The 20075-nt window shown below is 48.9% G+C and overlaps 1 protein-coding gene across 4 annotated transcripts in view; it reads left to right on the forward strand.

Moving 5' to 3' along the window:
- LOC144941175 (single-stranded DNA-binding protein 2-like) overlaps positions 1 to 20075 on the forward strand; it is a 154796-nt gene that overhangs the window by 24074 nt on the left and 110647 nt on the right. For all 4 annotated transcript variants that reach the window (XM_078867734.1, XM_078867735.1, XM_078867736.1 and 1 more), the window contains exon 4: positions 3486 to 3570. In XM_078867734.1, coding sequence (XP_078723860.1) covers positions 3486 to 3570 — 85 coding nt within the window. The remainder of the gene's footprint in view (positions 1 to 3485; positions 3571 to 20075) is intronic.

Consider the following 20075-nt stretch of genomic DNA (forward strand, 5'->3'; position numbering starts at 1 on the left):
GACAGCGTCATAAGAAGTTCTTGATTTATTGCCGATGGGGAGGCTTCTCGTATTAAGCTCGACACCACCTTGCGGGCTCGCACGGCTGCAGACAGGCAAAATACAATAACTGGAATGATGCTGCTGGAAGATAGATCGGGCCTAAAATAGTATTTGCTTTGCTGAAGTGGAGATTTTTTTCAAAGCTAACATCGTTTCCAGCTTATGAGAATCTCCATCAACTGACCAAAGTGTGTAGGCAGGGACACAATGTAACATGCAGTCCAGCTCTTAGCTGTAATCCGCTTATCTGAAAGTCTTGCTGTCTATTACCAGGTTTCACATTCGGCTCCTTTGTTCGAATAAAGTGCGGTTTGTTCGAAGTTGTTTGGAAAATCGAGAGCATGGCTAACAATGTATGCCTCCTTCAAAAATATATAATAAAACTCTCCACGCGTCGTCACGCCGGCCAGTGCGGGTTTGCGAAGCTGGGTGCCCAAGATCGGTTCAATTAACACTGATGTTAGCCGCGGCCGGGAATTGAACTCAGGACGCCGAGTTCGTAGTGCAGTGTGGAGATTAATGACACTTCCAAACTCTTTTTTCAATAATCATGGACCCCGTGAGGTGGATTTGCCACATTAGATGTAAAGTTTGCTTGGTAAAGGTGCAGCCCTGCAATAGCTGGATCACGCCACTGCCTTCGGAAGCGCGTCCACTATGAGATGAGAGGCAGTTCTGGAGAGCGCCCTCTGGGCGGTGTCTTAGCCCAGACTTCCACACGTGGTGATGATGCACACGCTCTCTGTCACACTCACTCGTTTCATCTCATCTCACACACTCACCACACTCTCCACACTCATCCACACTCACTCACTACACTCAACACACTCAACACACTCACCATACTCGCCACACTCACCACGAAGATAAAGATAAAGATCCCCGTATAGCCTTAACAGACTGTAGGGGCAAGTGCTGTTAGCGAGCACCTATGAAGGCCGGAACGGTACACGAGGGGGTGGGTGGCCAGCACCACGCCCGACCGCCTTTGTCTCCCCAGTGGCGATGTTTACACACCGCACCAGGTACTCATTTCAGGCTGAGTCGACCTAGGGGAGGCCCACAACCGGTTCAGATAATCGTCACTGGTGTTGGCCGTGAGCGGGAATCGAACCCGGGTCGCCAGGTTCATAGCGCAGCGCGCTGACCGCTACACTACCGCTCCCCACACTCACTCATTCACACACTCCCCACACTCACTCATTCACACACTCACCCACTCACCACGCTCAATCACACACTCACCCACCCACCACACTCGCCACACTCGCCACGCGCACTCACTCATTCACACACTCACCCACTTACCACACTCAACCACTCACCCACTCACCACACTCACTCACCACACTCACCTACACACTACACTGCAGGTCACAACAACAGACTCACCGTACTCACCCGCTCACCCGCTCACTCACTCACTACACTCATCCACTCACCACACTCACTCACTACACTCACCCACACTCACCCACACTCACGCACACACCACACTCACTCACTACACTCACCCGCTCACCACAATCACTCACTACACTCACCCACACTCACCCACACACCACACTGCGACTTTTCTCTGCCTGCTACTTCCCACACACCGCCTCACTTTGAAGCTCCGTCTCGTTGCCCTTTTTCCCAACCTCCTATCAGCTGTTTCAACCTAATCAACGTCTTCACTCTTTTCTATGACAACTTTGATAAGAGTGTTGAAAAATCGGCAGGAATTGGTGTAATTGTGCAATTGGTATTTCTGTGTGTTATTTATTTTAGTAATTTGCTAACTTTTCCTCTACTTTGCTCTCGTATTGGTTTTCCTAGTCTTTGTTGTTGTAGCTTCATGACCCACCCCGACTGGACATCTGTGAAAAAGAGCTTCATGGCTCTTCGGATTCCTCCTCGAGGATGAATAAAAGATTATGATTCTATTTTGCTGCCCGCTTGACACTTGGGCCTTTGGACCCTGTGCTCAGCGACTGTGATTCAAAATGACGATGAAATACTTTGGGAGAATGGAACGTAAGTCAGTCCTCGTCCGTGGATGGGCGTTCACGGTATCTAACCTCCCTCATGGACCTCAGAGGTCAACTCAAGTTGTTTACCTCAGAGCAGCACCCGGTTGACGCACGGTAAACTGTGTTTCCCTCAGAGGTAGATTTCACACACATCTCGGAAGCCCGTAAGGCGAGCTCACAAATTGAATCCTTCCTTATTTCAGCCGATGTTAGTCCCTCAGGTGTTTAGAACACGGATTCATGATGTCCAACATTTTGGTCACGCTCTGATATCGCCTTTTTTTTTCAATTTGTTCCTGACCCTGAAACTTTGACTCACGGGAAGTGGTCCTCAGACACAACGCTGATAATATAATAATTTAAATGTGTAACACGCCGCTGCGCGGGATTCACTCGCTTTTGAGTGAGAGAATGACGCTGAGGCGTGAGAAGGAACCGCAGCGAAGCGGTGAAGACGGCAGTGGCCACGCGGTGAACCGGTGCCAACAATTGCCCAAGCTCTGCAGTTCTCCATATATTAAGGTGTTATCGGACAATTCTTCCAGTGTTTACACTTTAGGGGCAGAGGTATTGCGGTAGGAGCCCATGACACGAGAGCTCGATGCCAACCTGAACTCGAAAAAAAAAGAGTTGGAGCCATTGTGTACGAAGCAAAAACACCTTCAGTACACGGTGATTTAGCAAACCAAGCTGGGTCAACATTTGAAAAAAATGAAAGCATCCGAGGCCCCAAACATAGTTCCAAACATAGTGATAGGTTTTTACCCTTTCAACTGGTACAAAAACTGACACCTTTATACAAGGCATCATGTTTGCAATAACCACAACACAAGCACTCAAAATGCAAACAAAAAGAAACAACTCTGATAATAATATGCACTGTCCTTGAAGTTGATTGGTCCACACCCGAGACAGCTTTTCTTAGAGCCTAGTCTCCATTGGTGTTGGACCAGGTGACGCCAAAAGCTGTCTTGGGTGTGGACCAATCAACTTCAAGGACAGTGCATATTATTATCATTATCAGAGTTGTTTCTTTTTGTTTGCATTTTGACTGCTTGTGTTGTGGTTATTGCAAACATGATGCCTTGTATAAAGGTGTCAGTTTTTGTACCAGTTGAAAGGGTAAAAACCTATCACTATATTTTGCCACTGGTAAAGGAGGTCTCATAGTATAGTTCTAAACGTCGAGATAGTGACCCATCTTAGCGGGACAGGTCACGAGCTGGCGAGAGAAAATCTAGATCTCAGAGATACGATCTTCCGGTTGCATATTGCAGTTCTCAGAAATAAAATTTATTTTGTTATCATTGATCAAAGCTGTATAATTCCACAAGCTTTATTCAAGAAAGTAATTTTTCAGGACTGCACCTTTACCATTCGGACTCGTGTGTGTTTGTGTGCTCCCCACCATGGCACCCTCTTCCCCAGTGTTTTCTGGGACCTGTACTGCGCTGCCCCGGAGAGACGCGAAACGTGTGACCACTCGAGTGAAGCCAAGGCCTTTCACGATTACGTGAGTAACCGAAACCACTCCTCTTCCCAGAAATGGTTTTGTTTGTGTCCTGGGGCTATATAACCAGTCAAAGATAAAAAACCGAATCTAATCATTATTACATTTAGCATTGGCATCATTCTTATCGTGCAAGGCTAGCTATCATGAAGGCGCTTTGTGCCGCAGTTGCACAGTAGGTGGGCGATTTAGTTTGGTGTTTTCCTTAATAAACCGATTTGGATAAACTGACGGTGCCTCATCATGACTCATACCTCTTCACTGGAGACCTGGACCACCAAATGGTATTCTTCGACTTGGGACAGGAAACGTCACTGAGATCCATCTCCAATCGTGCGATTTGCGGCTCACAGGGAGCGATTCCCATCACTGGATCCGAATTGTTACACTGTCCATCACTCTCTGTGCTTTTTTTTTTTACAAACATGCTCATGTTTTACCAGCAGCTGCTTCATACGTGTGCATTTATAGCTTAAGATTGTTTTGTTGAACTGGGTAATTATTTCCGCTGCCTTAACTCTGTGACCTCTGTAGGCCTCTTTTGGAAAATACTTTGTCAAATTAAATATTTTCCTCAACTCGCATTACAATGAACACATAAATATCCACCTGAGAAACGGCTACGGTAAAGGCTGCTTTGTGTTTCCCGGTTAATGCAACATCATTACTTTTGATTATTTGCTTTTGCATAAGTTTTCGTCTCCCATTGTCATTGATAATTCATGGCTGTTTCATAAAAGTGGATAACAAAGTGCAATTGTCCATTGGCTTTACACAACTGACAGAGCCCAGAGTTCAATATATGTAAACAATAAAAAATTGGCAATACATGTATTCAACCAAAATAAAGAAAGGGTATTTGTTATAAAAATAGCAAAGTCCGTAAGCATTCATCTTCACACACTTGTGTTTGGCGGAAGCATCCTGTGTCTGGACCTTTGACTTGAACACCTGCATTGGAGTCACGGATAATAGGGTTGTGGATAGGACTTCCCGGTTTATGTTGAAATCAGGGGACTGCTCTACCTGGTGTAATCTCCCGTGACCCGATAAACGTGTACGCAACAGCGGAACATTTTTAATTGACGCTTTCCAGACATAAAGGTGGCTTACCTGTGTTATAAGATGAACATGTCCTCCCTATACGTGGTGAATCCATCCAGCATTGCGAGTGGTGTGCAGTATGGGTACGTGTGTGTGTGTATGCGGGCGTTCGACACTTCACGTGGCCTCAAGGTGCACATGGCCTGGCACAAGCGTCGTGGTGACGTCACCACCACTTAGTGGCGAATGGCGGTTGTGGTTGTTGATGTATGCGTGTATTTGTATGTGTGTGTGTGCTCGCTCGCATATCGGATTCAGTGTTAATGCCAAAGTATGGCCTTGCTAGGGCTCAGCAGGGTTTCATTGCCCGCGGAATATGTTCTGGAGTACCTTCAAAACCAACCCCCTGGACACCTCCAAGTTGTCGCCCCCCCCACCCCACATCACCAGCATTGGGGGGTGCGTGGATAGGTGGGGAAATATATTCTGGTGCTGCTCAACCATGGACGGCTACGTCGAAAAATTAAGCCCCAGGATTGTAGGTTCAAACGGGCAAATGATGCTTTCACATTTCTTAGTATCCACTAGTGACTCAGCTTCACATGGAGGGGAAAAAGCATCCTTCTCAGGATTTGAGATTTCAGAACGAATACTTGAGACTAAAAGGCCCTTCACACAATTTCCACTTTAATTGGCTGTGGCTCGAACGCTGTGGAGTAGCTGTAATCGGTGTGTGCAGAGCTACTTCTGTGTTTAAGAGATGATTCCTGAGTGGTGTTTAACTTTGGCGCGCGCTCCACGAGCTTTCAGACTTGATGTCCTCGTTGTGTCTTACACACACACACACGGCATGTTTGAGGTGTGAAGCATGGCACGCGTGATACTATACACAAGGAAGAGCAACAACAACAACGCCAATCTGTACAGCGTACTAATGCTACCACATCTCCACACGCTTTACATGGGGGATGGTGACATCGGGGAAGATTGTGAAATGGGAGGGTGGAGGTGAGGGACACACACAAGAAAGAAGAGGGATTCCTTCTCATCATCTCTGTTTCAGAGATGCATAGGAGACGTGTGAGATAATAATTATTCATTATAGTTGACTAGAGTTGGTATTGACGCTATCGTTCTTATCGTGCAAGGCTATCGCGAAGGTGCCGTTGTGTTTCACAGGCATCGCCTGCAGTAGTTTCACAGTAGGGTGGTGATGTTGCAACGCGACATGCACCCGTTGAGTAATGTGTTGTGTAACATTTCGATTGGGGCAAATCTGGACCATGATGTCGGCACGCAATACCCGACTCGTTGCGAATGACGTCAGGAGATCTTATTCCAGCGTCCACCGTGAAGTCGGCGGCGCATGTTGCGTGGTTAGTGCAGCCGCGCTATTAAGCAGGCGGCCTCGCAGATTCGAACCGCGGACCTCTGCAGCAAGAGGCGAACGAGCTTTCGCTAGGCCGCGTCACCGCCCCGATTAATTATCTTGCGAGGAGAAGATGAGCAGTGTCAGCTGTGTGAACTGCATCGTTCTGCCAAAAGGGGTGGAGATTTTCAGATTTTTTTTTTTTACTATTTCAACTGTGGGTTCACTTCACATCCAGGCGTCGTTGACATGCGATCACGCAGGGACATGCTGGAACTTCCTCCGTTCCGCGTTATTGTGGACCTGGGGAAGTTCTTAGCGCTTAGCTTATTATCTGTGTGGAAACACCGAGTGTGAAAGCGAAATAAAGTATGGGAACGAGTGCCCCTTCACCGATGGACAATCGAGAATAGTCCACAGCGCGACTGGCGTCACCAATCTCAAACCACGGAGCACGCGGTGACGCCACGGCCCGCTGCGATCATTCGCCGGCAGCATTTCAAAACGTTCACCGTGAGGCTGATTCCTGAAGGCGTCCACCCGCTCACTCGCCAACCTCGATAAAAACACAGAAACATCGCCGATCAACTCCGTGCCGTCAGAAAGAAGAGGTGTAGAAACGTAACGATCACCTCTCCCAGTGGCTTGGCGATTTGTCACGATTCGAGGTTGCGGTTCCGTTCAAAAATCGGTTTGCTTCATTTTTGCGATCTCATTTGTATTGTTTTTCAATTGTTAGTTGCTGCACTGACCTCAAAAGCAACATTAGAATTTGTGTACAATTTGCATCAGCTGTAAATAATTAATTCTCAAGCACACTATTTGAGGAACTTGCCTTGAGTGTAAGAATTAATTTTAATCGAGGAATTGATGCATCATTACACCCATAATCAATTTGTTTTCGATGCAATCTGCCAATGTTTTTCATTTGTTCTCTCATCCACGTGTTCCCCTCCTGGGAGAGAAACGTCGGACATTGTGCCAACGCACACTAACATCCTTTCTCTACCATGAAAACTTGGCAGGAGCCTCCTAAAAAATTGTCTTGATAATTGTTTGAGGCTTTCCTGGTTTAACAAAAGAATAATACGAGATGTTAACTACTTCGCCTGGTATATGGGAAGCCGTGGGTCAGATCACTACCCTGATGCCTGCTGTATATTTTGAGTTTGCGTGTTGTATCTCCCCGTGGTTGCGTGGATTTTTCTCCAGGTCCTCCAGTTTTTCTCTCCACAATTAGAAACACGTTTAGAGTATTTGACTGCAATACATTTTCACCTGATAAGCCACTTCGTTGAGCTATCATTTGTGACCAGGTGGCTTCTTAAAAATAGCTACGTAGCTCAGTGGGCCTTACCTGGTAAAAATAAAAATAGTGCTAAATAGTAATACAAAAAAGCGTGGTGGTGCCCTGTGTGATACACTTGACGCGTAGCGTAGCACAGACGCCGCATGAAGAGTCGCAGGCTGTAGCGTGGCGGCCTGTATATCACTGCCACAATTAAGTATTTCACCACTCATCCTATCTGTATGGCAACAGTGTAACAGGAATAATGAATCCGCAAGCCCTTGTAGATAACAAGATCTACTGATTGGAGCTTAACAAAGAGGAGGTTTTATTTAATGGGTTTGATTGATAGGTCTTTATAACGGAGGCTGACGCTTGTCCCAGTATGGATGGAATTATTCCGATTTGGGGTTATGAATGTACCTGTGGAGTAATAATAATTTTATAGCCATTTACCAATCCACTGCTGGATGAAGGCCTCCTCATCTCATGTTGACCATCGGGGTTGATTGACCATACTTCCCTAGTACAGGGGAGTGAACGGGGAAGGGCCAGGGACCACTTCAGAGATCACTCGCTACCGATGTTTGCCTTGGCTCGCAGTTGAACTTCCTTCACCGCAGTTCTATAACCTCTGGGCTACAGCTCCTCCTCCCACTGAATACCGTATATACTCTAGTAGGAGGTAAAGGTGCAACCATGCAATTCCTTGCTCATACCCATGTTGGCAGAAGGTCCTCCACTACTAGAGAGCCCCTTTTGAGGGAATTTTGGCCTGCTCATGTACGTGTGTGTGTTGAACTTCTTTCGCACCGTACGTAGCCAACCGTGCTCATCCACGCTAGCTCTGACGTCTTGGAAGGGGTTGGGATAACCACACTTTACCCTCCACCTCATGTGACCTGCCCATTGACTCGCTGCATTTATACCGCTAGATGGACAGTGAAGGAAAAAAAATCACATTGTTTTAACTGCCGCTACAGGATAAGTTGAACCGGTGACCTCTGGATCAGAAGTCCAGTTTGCTCACCATTACAACCCCGGCAGCATCTCTCCGCTGTAGGTATGGAGTTGCACTGTGCAAGGGATGGTCGGGGAATGTCAACATTAAGTGAACGTTTGTTGACAACGTGAACAATGTCCGACTCAAGTTGAGCAGAAGAACCGTTATCTGAAAAGAAGTAATTTTTTCGCATCACGTAATATAAACCGTTGTGCCGGGGAAATTAAATTGGCGTAACATGGTGCGCATTTTTGTGCCTGTGTGGGAAAAGACATCTCCCAGATGACATGACATGGCCCCTCAGTGGCAATAAAGAGGCGTGTTTTGAGTGGCAGTTCTGCACCGGGAAATGCGTACACAGACCAGACCTGCGCTCTCAGCACTCTCACAAGACAGGCAAGTAATGATGTCATCGGCGGAATCCAACACGTGCACCTAAGTGACCAATTAATGCCGATGCGGCAATTTGTGTAGGCACATTGTAGTTGTTTAAATACAAATGGTTGCCTCCGTGAATTAGAAATGTGTCCGTCGTGAAAAGTGGCTGTTCACGCCAATAAAGACCTCCACTCGGCGGAGCTCTATAGAGCTACCCTAGAGGGTGTTTTGGCCTACTCTTCCATGCCTACACTGTAGCCCACGACTTGCTACCTACCAATCGGCTACCGGTGGTGCATACATTTATAATCAGAATTTTTTATGTAAAAAAATCGGACTATTTATTTAGACAGGAGGAATCTGTTGAGCTATGAAGCTTTTATTTCACAGATGTTAATTAAGGGAGTGGGGGGTCAAATAATATATATATTGCTGGCTGAACAGAGGTGTGGGGTCCTTTAACAAACCCGCACCGTTCGTGTCTTACCTGCTACGCCAGGAGATCAATTTGAACCGGCGACCGAGTTCAGTGTGCTGACCATCACGCCACGGCAGCATCCCGTTTGAATGTATTTACATAGACATTTATTTATGGATATATATTTTTGTAAACTATCCGCATCGCATGCACAGCGTAAGCCCGGAAGTGAACAAACTATTTGGCGATAGCTGCGTTGGCAGTGGTGCGCAAGCAAAGGCAAACTCGACACATTCATCAATAACAACAATGTGGCTTTGAAAGGAAAACAAATCACAATTGGCGACGTTTCAGACAATGACCCTTGCCCTGAACACAGCCCGCTTTATTTTTAGCCTTTTAAGCCCAACAACATTTGTTTCGAGATGTTTACATTCTCAAAACCACTTAGCTGCTCCTCATGAAGACAAGAAATGCTTTCCGCTCGTTTAATTCTCTCCAGTCAGCCTTTTTTGGTAAAACAAAAACATATCTCCCCTCGTTATCTACTCGTAACTCTGTGACGCAAGGCCAGTTGGCCCAACTAGAACTATGTTATTCCTCTCATAACGAGAGAGAGGGAGAGAGAGGGAGAATTAAACAAAACGTGTTATTTTTACTATCACTAACCCTTTGGATAGGTTTCCCGTTTCCACCCAAAATTGATCCAAGTCGATCTTATTGGAATCAAGCCCAACTCGGACAAAGGTGTGTACATTACAGCATTCGCCACCTGGAGACGAACAGTTTGCGACCCACGTTTGTGTGCTGTCGTTGGCCATTGGGCTGACAGCGTCACGTCACGCCACACTGGCCAGCCTCCATTAATGTTTGGTCGCCAGCCTCCGTTAATGTTCCGTCGCCAGGCTCCGAACGGCTGCTGGCTGGGGGCTGCGACTGCGGCCTCATGTCAGGCCCTACGCGTGTAGCCAGTGATTCCGCGTGTCTGCGTGTCTGCGTGTAAACGTGCTGTTGGAAGTAGTAACATTTCTGACGGTATGTTCTCGGTCAGCCAGTCAGTCGGTGAACTCACGATACCTGGGTCTGTTCCGTGATCTCCTGCCAGCGAGTGTTCGACACTTCACAGTGGTCCATTCTTTGGGTTGCATGTCCACAGTCGCACTGTGCTATGTCTCTAAGTTTTGCATTTATGAAGCGTTGTACTGATGATTAACCTTTAAACACTGAGTCATTGGATGTAGTATATTGTAGTTGAGTAGGACATAACTCCTCTTATCCGTGACAAAGTAGGGAGAAAACTTAGTAGATCCCATCAGTAATCTACCCACAAAGCACTGGGAACCGTTCACTAATGATACACTCCCCGACTTGCAAAGCGTAGCTGCACCCCTTTTCGCAATGCCAGCAAAGTGGGTCATGCTAACGTTTTTGAAACGTAAGCAGAGAACACCTGGTTCGCCATTTGCGCAATCGTAAACAATTTTACGACACCCCCAGTCCCTCACGGTTTAAAAATGTGATCATCATCATCATCATCTTCATCATCATAGTTTTTATGTTGCGGCGTCTTCTGCACGCACACTTTCTTCGTTGTTCTTGAGGTCATCTCTCGGAGTCCGTTCTGTGCAAAAGCAGCCGAACACACTCGGTGCGCTCGACAGCGGGGCAAGTGTGGCGGCGTAGGCTTGTTTCAGCATGCCACGTGCTAATTTATATGTTAAAAATAAAACGTGTTGAAGTATTCCTGAACAGCCCTTACGTGAAACGTGCAAGCGCACGGTCCACGCAAGATGCGCCGCGATGCCGTGCGGTGCGTTGTGTGAGATCGCGCCTCCGTGGCGCGCTTCCGCGTCACGAAGAGTTGCGTTCCGCTTGATGTTCAGACGTTTCGTTCTGCGACGGGGGGGGGTGGGGGCTTGCTTTGGGATCAGAACTGAAGAAGCCTCCAGCACGCGAGGCGTTAATCGCACGCTCTTCGGGCCATAGAGCGAAACGTCGGACATCATGCCAAATAACGCGTGGTGCGACCTAGACACACACCGGAGAGCCGTACGGCACGGCCGTGAAAAACCCGCGCAGTTGCGTGACAGAAACCCTGCAGTCACACACCACAGCACCATCTATCGGACGTTCGTCTTGCAGATGACCTCACAACAACATCAGACCGTCGGTTTTTCAATACCTTGTGAGTTTTGAAATGTAGTCAATGAGCGTAGCATTCTTCTGTTTTTGACCATGAAGATGAGGTCAGGATATAAAAAAAGTCAGTTAATTGAAGTCGATGACCTCAAAACACTGGGTAGAGCGAGCCCACTGGAGCCATAGACATTATTCGCGCCATTTATTCACCCATTCACTCCATTACAACTGCCGTTCTGTGCGTGACTTTTCGTGTGCATATTGTACGCTAACTGACCTGCGGGGTAAAGCACGCTCAGAAATCCCACTGGTCGACGTGGCGTCTGGAGGCATCGGATTGAGCAAGGGATGTAAACGAGCGTAACTGCACGCGCGACAGCGTGAACGTGAATCCGCGTAGATCTTTCGTAATCTCTCACACTGGCTTTTCTTCCGTGCAATCCAGCTGCCACTACACCAGATGGGTATAGCCACGTGTTTTATCCACGTGAATGACCATTTTCATGATTTCCAGTTTAAAATCCCACCGTGCACGAAGCATGCCCCAACAGCCACAACTCTAGAGGGGGGCCGCGTAGCACAAGCGATAGGCACCGCGTGGCCTTATCCTCCACTTGAGATTGGTTATTGACACGGCTGTACGAGCAGCGTGGTTGTGGGGCGGCACTCACGGCGCGTCGCAAGGTCAGCAGTGCAGGTTTCCTACGAATGAGGAGGTGATGCCATGATACCAGGGATGGCCAAACTTCCTGACCGTACAAGCCGCAAAGCAAAACCTTCACGTGGCCGGGAGTCAAAAGGCACATGCAGGGTGGTTACATAGGGTGGTCACACGTGGCCGGCTCGCTCGCGCTGATTGGCTGTGGTCAGTTCTGAATTTGGAGGTCTGTGGAAATGCCCCCGGGGTAATCAATTTTGGCTCCACTTCCAGCGTTTTTTTTACGTTTTGAAATAAAAGTTGTAAGGAAAGGTGAAAAATGTTAGCTGCGTCTCTCTGTCGAACCGCAGTGGAACTGCCCGGGAGTTCTCATGCGGCTCGTGAGTCACGGTTTGGCCTCCGTCGTGCTGCCACTCGCGGTGCCTTCGCACGGCACCAATCAACGCGTGCGACGGAACACATTTGGCACCTTGAGACTCAAGCAAGCGGCGTCGCGGGGATGTCACGCTCACGTTCAACGCGCCGTAAGGTTCGCACGGGCGACTTTTCAGGGATGGACACGTGAAGCGGCAGCCAATTGTGGCTCGGGTGGCACAAAGGAAGTGGAGCCCAGAGACAGCGACCATCTCTTATCGGCCGCCGTCGAAGGAAATGTCACCAACCGCGGTGGAATTAAATGGGAGAGGGCATTTCCATGGCTGTACATCTCTACAGCGGGTCACATTTACCTTAAGTGGGGATCATTATCGCATTATAGCCCTGCTACCCGACTGCGGCTAAGGTTGTGGGAGAGAACTCCTCGCAAACTGTGGGGTCCGCCTTAAAAAGAGGAATCGCAACAGCCCAGAGGGGTTTGTCTAGCAGAGTGATGGAGTGGCAGCCTAGGAAAGGAACGCATCCGGGAGAATGTCTCCCCGAGGAGATGGAGTGATGAAATCAGTTCGCGTGGAGGTGCTACATTGCATCGCAGGATCGTGAAAAACATGCGGTGGTTGCGGCTTGGGGAGTTCTCTATCCAGCAGCGGATTGACCATGGCCGATGATGATTGAAAGGGATGAAAGCCAGCAAACATCCTTGACAGCTGATTAGAATTCCCACCATCAGGTCAGCGCTTTGCCAGTCCACTGCTTTGACGAGGACCTCTCCATGCCACATTGGTGTTGGTGGGAGGGGGGTTGATTTGACCATACTTCACCTCGCTGGTCAACAAGCGTTATACAACCTATTACGCATTCCACACAGCATTGTGGGAAGACCCACACTACTGTGTGAGCCCAATAGAGGGCATGTATATGCATAGGGGAGCGCGTTTCAGCCAGAGCAAGCGCGCACGGTGGGAGAGCAGCGGAATGATTTGCTCTCAAACGAGGGGAGAAGGGAGCGCCGTCTTCACGCAACGACGATGACTCTGCGTCCTCTTCCTCCTCAGCGGATGCGTTGCGCCATTCTGGATTGCAGATCGCACCTGCGCTCGATTTGTTTGGATGCAGACTGGATGGCCGCGTGCTGACGAAACCTGCTGTGGGATGTGCTCTCCGTGAATTATTGATGGATGCTCGTCCGTCGAGGGCAAGAAGGGGGTGCGTGGGTGAGAAGGGGGTGGGGAGAGAGGAGGATGAGGAGGAGAGGGCAGGAGGAATGGAAGGTGGTGGGGTTGGTTGGGGCAGGGTGGCAATGCAGATGAGAGTGTTCGCCAGAGATGTTTGCGAGCCGTGGGTCGCCTCTACCGCATGCGCCGAGTAATGTACGTCGCACTGAGATTTATAGCAACCATGTTGTACAGTGTTTAACACGGGTACAGTGCTGCTTCGGCTGAATGGTTCGATCCAAGCTGATTTTTTTTGTTCTGTCAGATAACGAAATAAATTCAATCAGTTCGGATCTGCTGATGTGGCCTGCCCGTGAATCATTTGGAGCGTTCGTCCAATGGGGTCCGGTTACATCCAGCTTGACCGGTCGGACACTCGGCCTGCCCATTGGGAGAAGGCTTTGTTGTAGGTTTCAACAATAAATCGTGCCTGTTATTCATACTATTAAAACACGACTATTAAAACAGTGCACTCTCCGTCATGGTGAGCACTGCCTCTTGGCGAAGAGAACGACGTAGCCGAGCGTGTCGAAAGTCGGGGCACACGGCCACCTGTCATGTTACCCAGTCAGGGTGTGGATTTGGTGACACGGTGGGGAAGCCGTTGCACCGTGAACCCGGCCGCCCGAGTTCGATTCCCATCCACGGTCACCCGTCCGTAGTGGAGAGTGACATTTGAACTCATCCTGAGCCTCACTTCCTTGACCCACCTGTACTAACCGGAGTGGGGAGGTATGGTCAAACAACCCCCTCACGACCGACCTCGTGTGGGAAGCCTTCGTTGAGATTTGTGTTCATCTAGAAGCGGTTGTGCTGCATGGCTCTCCGGTGTGTTTTCCGGTCGTGCCTCATCCTGGTCGGCACGGCGTTCAAAGTGCTAGTTCCTGAATAAGCTCCCCAACGGCGTGGAGTGAAACGTCGGACATCGGGCCGAACAACACGATGCGACCCGGAAAACAACACGCGGGCAAGCGGTTTTGTTAAATCGGCGTGGAACGTTCGACTTTGTCGACGGGCCCTCAGCAACGGTCCGTGTCGATGTGAATCCTGTGAAGCTGAGTTGATCCATCGAGGAACTCGATCGTAACTGGCTGCAGTGAAAGTGGCGGCGAAGTGGCCAAAGCCCAGCTGGTCTCCTCCCAGCTCGTCCTGTGTGTGCAAACGAGCGCTTGGATTTGTCGAGATCTTAGAAGCCAGTCGATGCAAGACGAGGCCAGTTGAGCCCGCCCTTTCGCCGCCATCCCATTAACACGAATAATCAAGCTTTTAAGTGGATGAGTTTGCAGTAAATAAACAAATAAGTGAATGAGCACAAAGAAAATCCATGCGAGCCGGTGATGCATCGTCGATGCACTTTACAGGCGCTGCGATGTGTTTTTCACGTTTGCACGCAACGCTCGCTCGACGTGCTGCCAACTACGCACGGTCCCGCGAAGGTGAATTGATCATCAATGAGTTGGTCTCGTGGAAATCACCACGACGTATACTCGAATTGCGGAATGACTGTTGTTCCATTCCCAAACATTCCCAAAGGGAAGTTAAGGATCTTCCCCAGTCTCCTTCAAGGGTCCGTCTTACACTCTGTGTAGCTTGTTCTTGCCTTCCGCTGTAAAGAGTAAGTCACTCTGATTTTTTCAGAAAAGTCTTCAGTCCTGTGTCGTGGGATATTCGTACTCCGATTATTTATCCTGGTCTTTTGCACCTCAGCGATGGCAACTGTAACTGCAGTGCACTTTAGAAAAACACCTTTTGCAAATGGTGTTTTGGAAAATGTGAAGCAAGCCTCCGTGTGATGTGATTGAATTTTCAGTAGAGCTGCAACTAACGTCTGTGTAATCAGCTAAAGCTCAGTCGTCGATAGCAAATAATCAATGAGCTGTTAAAAGTGGCATGCACAGCTATTCACATTGTATTGAATGTATGTATAGTTTAGTTGTTCAGTTTGTGGTACCCTCCCCGCACCTCCTATTAGCACGGTTGGCTGTGCAACAAACATGCATACATATGTACTTTCCTAGTTAAGATGTCCAAATTAGACAATGGTTCTGCATCGAATACAGCACAGTTCCACGTTTCAATAATGGCGCAGATCATCATTGTCCAAAGGGTTTCTTACCTGTATTTCCCGTGTTGTTCCAGGGCCTGAATCTACCTGCGAAAAACTCCTATTGTCAGTGGGTCAAATTCTCTTCTTATAATTCGCGTGTGTCCGTAGTTATGAGGAGTTTTTGCTCACGGATACCCGGAGTAATTTCCCACGTGTGTGGCATTATGTCCAGGAGCTAAATGCTAATGTTGAGGTCCGCTTGCCCCAGGAGGACATCAGGAGAGACCTAGAAGTGATCGCTGCAGGTGCGGTAGGATTATCCATGATGGATTGTTACGGATGATTTTGTATTTATGATTATGAAGTTGCCAGCTGCCTCTGAGTGTTCGTGTTTTTAGACCACGGTGTAAGTGCTGTTGTGGGTGCCTCCTGTTATTCGTGGGCATTTGTAAATAAAATAAGTGGAACATTCCTTTCCTTAACTGTCACCACAATTTCCGATTTGCGTCCCTTGATCGAGGATAATTCCAAGCAAGCCTTGTCTCTGTAAGCTTCTTTGCACGCTTTTTTTTGTAGCTTTTGTTCGACTTTCTGGTCATTGTGTGAAAAGTTTTTGATCCATTTTCACAGCAGATAACGAGCACGATGAGAAAACTTTTATTCGTCAGGCTGTAATTTTTTTATTGTGTCAAATTCAGTTTTTTCTTTTCTTTTTGACGGTGTTCAAAAGAAGGGTGAGGTGGCTTGTGGCATGGATACAGGAAAGTTTCAACGAGGCTTGCAACACACGAAGGGAACGGTGTTAGTTGGGACACAAAGAAAGGGGACGGTGTTGGTTGGCGATTGTAGAGGCCACTGAACAAGGCCAGTGGAGGTCCTCTTGGGTTACGTAGCCTGGACGTCCGTGGTTTGGAGATATTTTAATAACTTCGGAACACCAAAGTAGTATCTCATTAGGGCACTTTTAGGCAGCACCTTTTAAGTGACCTCACATCTAGGAAACTTCACAATGCCAATCAAAACTACATTTAATTTTTGATTGGCATTGTCTTAAGTCTTTCTGGGACATTCACGGTCCTGGTTTTTTGCAGTTGCGAAAATACGTGAACTCGAGACATCGAAAACATTGTGTTTAGTTTGTTGTTCTTTCACCACACCTCCTATTAGCACGGTTGGCTACGTACGGTGCGAAATAAGTTCAACAACATACATTCACCTACGCTTACACGCAGTTTGACCCTCCTCCTCTGGTATTGTGAGATACAATTTTTCCCATGAAATACTCTGTGGTTTTATTTTGTACCTCAGCTGTGTCAACCCACCTGGCATCAACCCTTGCTAAGTAAGGCCAGGCTGAGAGCACAAGTTCTACCGACATGTCTCTGTAGCTTGTCACGGTTGTGCTGCAAAGTTCTCCAAAGTGTTTTCGGGTTGAACCAGATGTTGTTCAGCACGATGTCTGACGTTTCACTCCACGCGCCGGGAGCTTCTTTAAGGAACTGAATGGAGCAGGTCAATGCTCCCTCGATTATATCGCGTTGCGGTGTCTGATGCAGGCCGGCCGATGTTTGAGCCGAGGCCGCCAAACTTTTTGTCACGGAGGGAACGGGGCTCGCGATCTGCCCAGTTCGATTCCGCAAGAATCGCCCGGCCACGTGGAGCGGAACGTCGTACCGAACATCTCCGCGGCACGACCCTAACGCGCGCCAGCGGAGAACGAATCCCACCGATGTTCGGAGTGGCCCACGCTGCATTCCAGCACTGGGGCAGTGACGATTCCGTTATCCTGTCGCCGGGACCAGGTTCTGTATTTAGCAACTGCTGCTGAATTGCCAAAGAGTGGCACTTCAAGCCACGTGGTGCTCACTTCACCTACCCGAGAATTGTGATGGGCTGCCTGAACCCTCTCATGATTCAGAGGCTGCGGGATAGTCCGTACAAATAATGAAATAACGGGCATCTGGTGTTGCACCCCTCCCCTCAGCCCCTGGCAATTGTCACGGTTGACGATCATCAATTGTTGGTCCTGTCTTGTTTGGGCTATTTGCCAAAAGTGGCATTAGCATATCATATACATACATCCTAGATGCTGTAACCGAGTCTTAAAACATATGCGGTAATGCACGTGTCCTGAGCGTAAGAATCGATCTCGATCGAAGAATCGTTAGCATCCTCGATGAATGATCACCACTGTCAGGGTCCGAACGTGACACCTTGAGAGTGTGTAAGTGCAGGAAGGAAAGGGGTTCAGTCAAGTCGTTGGGGGGGGGACCCCGCTGGAAAAAAACAGCAGCAGCGAGATAAAGAATGAGCGTTGCATTTATGCACGGCTCTTTCAGTTTCTCGAGGATGTTCAAAGCAAAACGTAATATAGACGGGGATTTTGCCTCTCCGTGACGTGGCCATCTGCCAGGTTAAGAGAATTGAGCCGAGAGATGCTCACTTTGTGGACTGGTCCGCCGGGTTTGTCAATTCCGCCAGCCTCCCCCCTCAGCCCTCTCCATCTTCCCCCCCCCCACACACTCCCCGCCACCAACCAACGCCAAAGATCCCCCGTGTAGCCTCAGCAGACTTTTGGGGCAAGTGCTGTTCGCGAGTAACACCTATGATGAAGGGCGAGCACGGCACACGAGGAGGTGGGTGACCAGCGCCAGGGCCCGGCCGCCTTTGTCTCCCCCGTGGCAACGTACACACATAGCACCGGGTATATAATTTGAGGCTGAGTCGACCTAGGGGAGGCCCGGCACCGGTTCAGATAACCGTCGGCGGCAGCGTCGGTGGTGGTGGCCGTGAGCGGGAATGGAACTCGGGTCTCCGGATTCTCGCCCCCACCACCACCACCTCCTCCTCCTCCTCACCCCCCCACAACTCTTCCGTCCCTCCTTGTGCATTCATCCCACGTGCCCCCGTGGTGATGTTGGTGGTGGGGGGGGGAGCGGTCACTGGGGGGAGGGGAGGAAAGCGACTTGGATCCCGGTTGTCATGGCAACAGGGCTCAATGTTGAAACGGTGAAGAGGTGGATTTTTTTTTTTGGGGGGGCGGATTTCGCCTCCACAAATTTTGTGCGCCGGCCGAAAAAACCCGGAACTCTGTCTTATTTGTTTGTTTCTCCCAGCCGCCTTATCGTTAACTTTACTTGTGTGCGCGTGTGGCGGGGACAGAAGATGCGTTTTGGCAGCTTGGCACTTCGTTACTTGTCGTTTAAGCGTTGTTGGTCAATGCACAAAGGTGGGCGGCGTGAAATACAAGACGCTCGCCTTCCCACTGCCATTGCTGCTGTACCCGTGTACCTGTAAGATGTTTGTTGGTTCCCGGGTGATACCGCGGGTAGCCGGCCACATTTGACGAGTCGGAAGAGTTTTGATTCTCCACGCTGCCCAGTCACGTTGTTGTGTCCGTCTGTGCGGAATTGCCGCAGCTTACCGGCCGCTGTAAGTGGGTGCCAAGAGTAGCGCGCCTCTGTGCAATGCCACACATTTCAAGAGCCACATTCGAAAATTGTGCACATGATTGAATGTACAATTATTGTCAACTGCGTTAACTGCGATTCCACAGCACTTCCTCGGGATTGATGAAAATAATTAATGTAAAAAAATACTTTAATTTTAATTGAGATATACATAAAATATGAGGTTATTTGACCCTCTGCTCCTAATCAGTGTCTTTATTTAACCAGGTGAAAACCTCTGCAATGGATTAGAGAGTTTATATATCTGCGGAGTGGAAACCTGAGTTACAGCGGTTGTGAATAATTGGGAACGTTTTCATTGCGAGTCGCTTTTGTTACCGCGATGTTAATTGTGCACCGTTAGGCAATGTCAGGTAATTTAAAACGTCCGTAAATTTTGGTAGAGTACACACACGGTGCAACCCCCCCCACCCCGCCTCACCAAATGTGGTTTTATCACAATTTTTCGTAAGTTCATGTTTATGGAACGCCTGGGCCACAGGTCTCCGTTGTGCTCAACGTGGTGAGGCAGAGCCCCACCTCATGGGCGCTTCACAGAACCACACTGCGGACACCAAAAGACAAAGATACCCCGTATAGCCTTAACAGACTGTTGGGGCAAGTGCTGTTAGCTAGTCGCACCTATGAAGGCCGGCACGCCACACAAGGGGGTTGGTGGCCAGCACCTCGCCCAGCCGCCTTTGTCTCCCTAGTTTTTACCCACTGCACCGGGTACTCATTTGAGGTTGAGTCGACCTAGGGGAGGCCCAGGACCTGTTCAAATAATCGTCACTGTTGTTGGCCGTGAGCGGGAATCGAACTCGGGTCGCCGGGTTCGTAACGTTTCGCGTTAACCGATACCAATACCAATATCTGCCATTCGCCACACCACGGCGCCTGTGCCAGGCCAGATGCACTTTGAGGCCACGTGAATTGTCGATGGCTCGCTGACAGGTCACGGGACAGACCCAGGTGCCATGGGTTGGCTGAGATGACCAGTAGATGCACCGTTGGGCATCGTTCCCTCAAGTCATCCTCTGCAGCATCGTTCTGCCTTGGCAAAGATTCCCACTTGTGCTGTCTGTAACAAGTTACAGATTGAGTCTAGGAATCTGTCATGTAACAG

The sequence above is a fragment of the Lampetra fluviatilis genome, chromosome 24 (genome assembly GCF_964198595.1).
Source record: "Lampetra fluviatilis chromosome 24, kcLamFluv1.1, whole genome shotgun sequence".
Classification (NCBI taxonomy): domain Eukaryota; kingdom Metazoa; phylum Chordata; class Hyperoartia; order Petromyzontiformes; family Petromyzontidae; genus Lampetra; species Lampetra fluviatilis.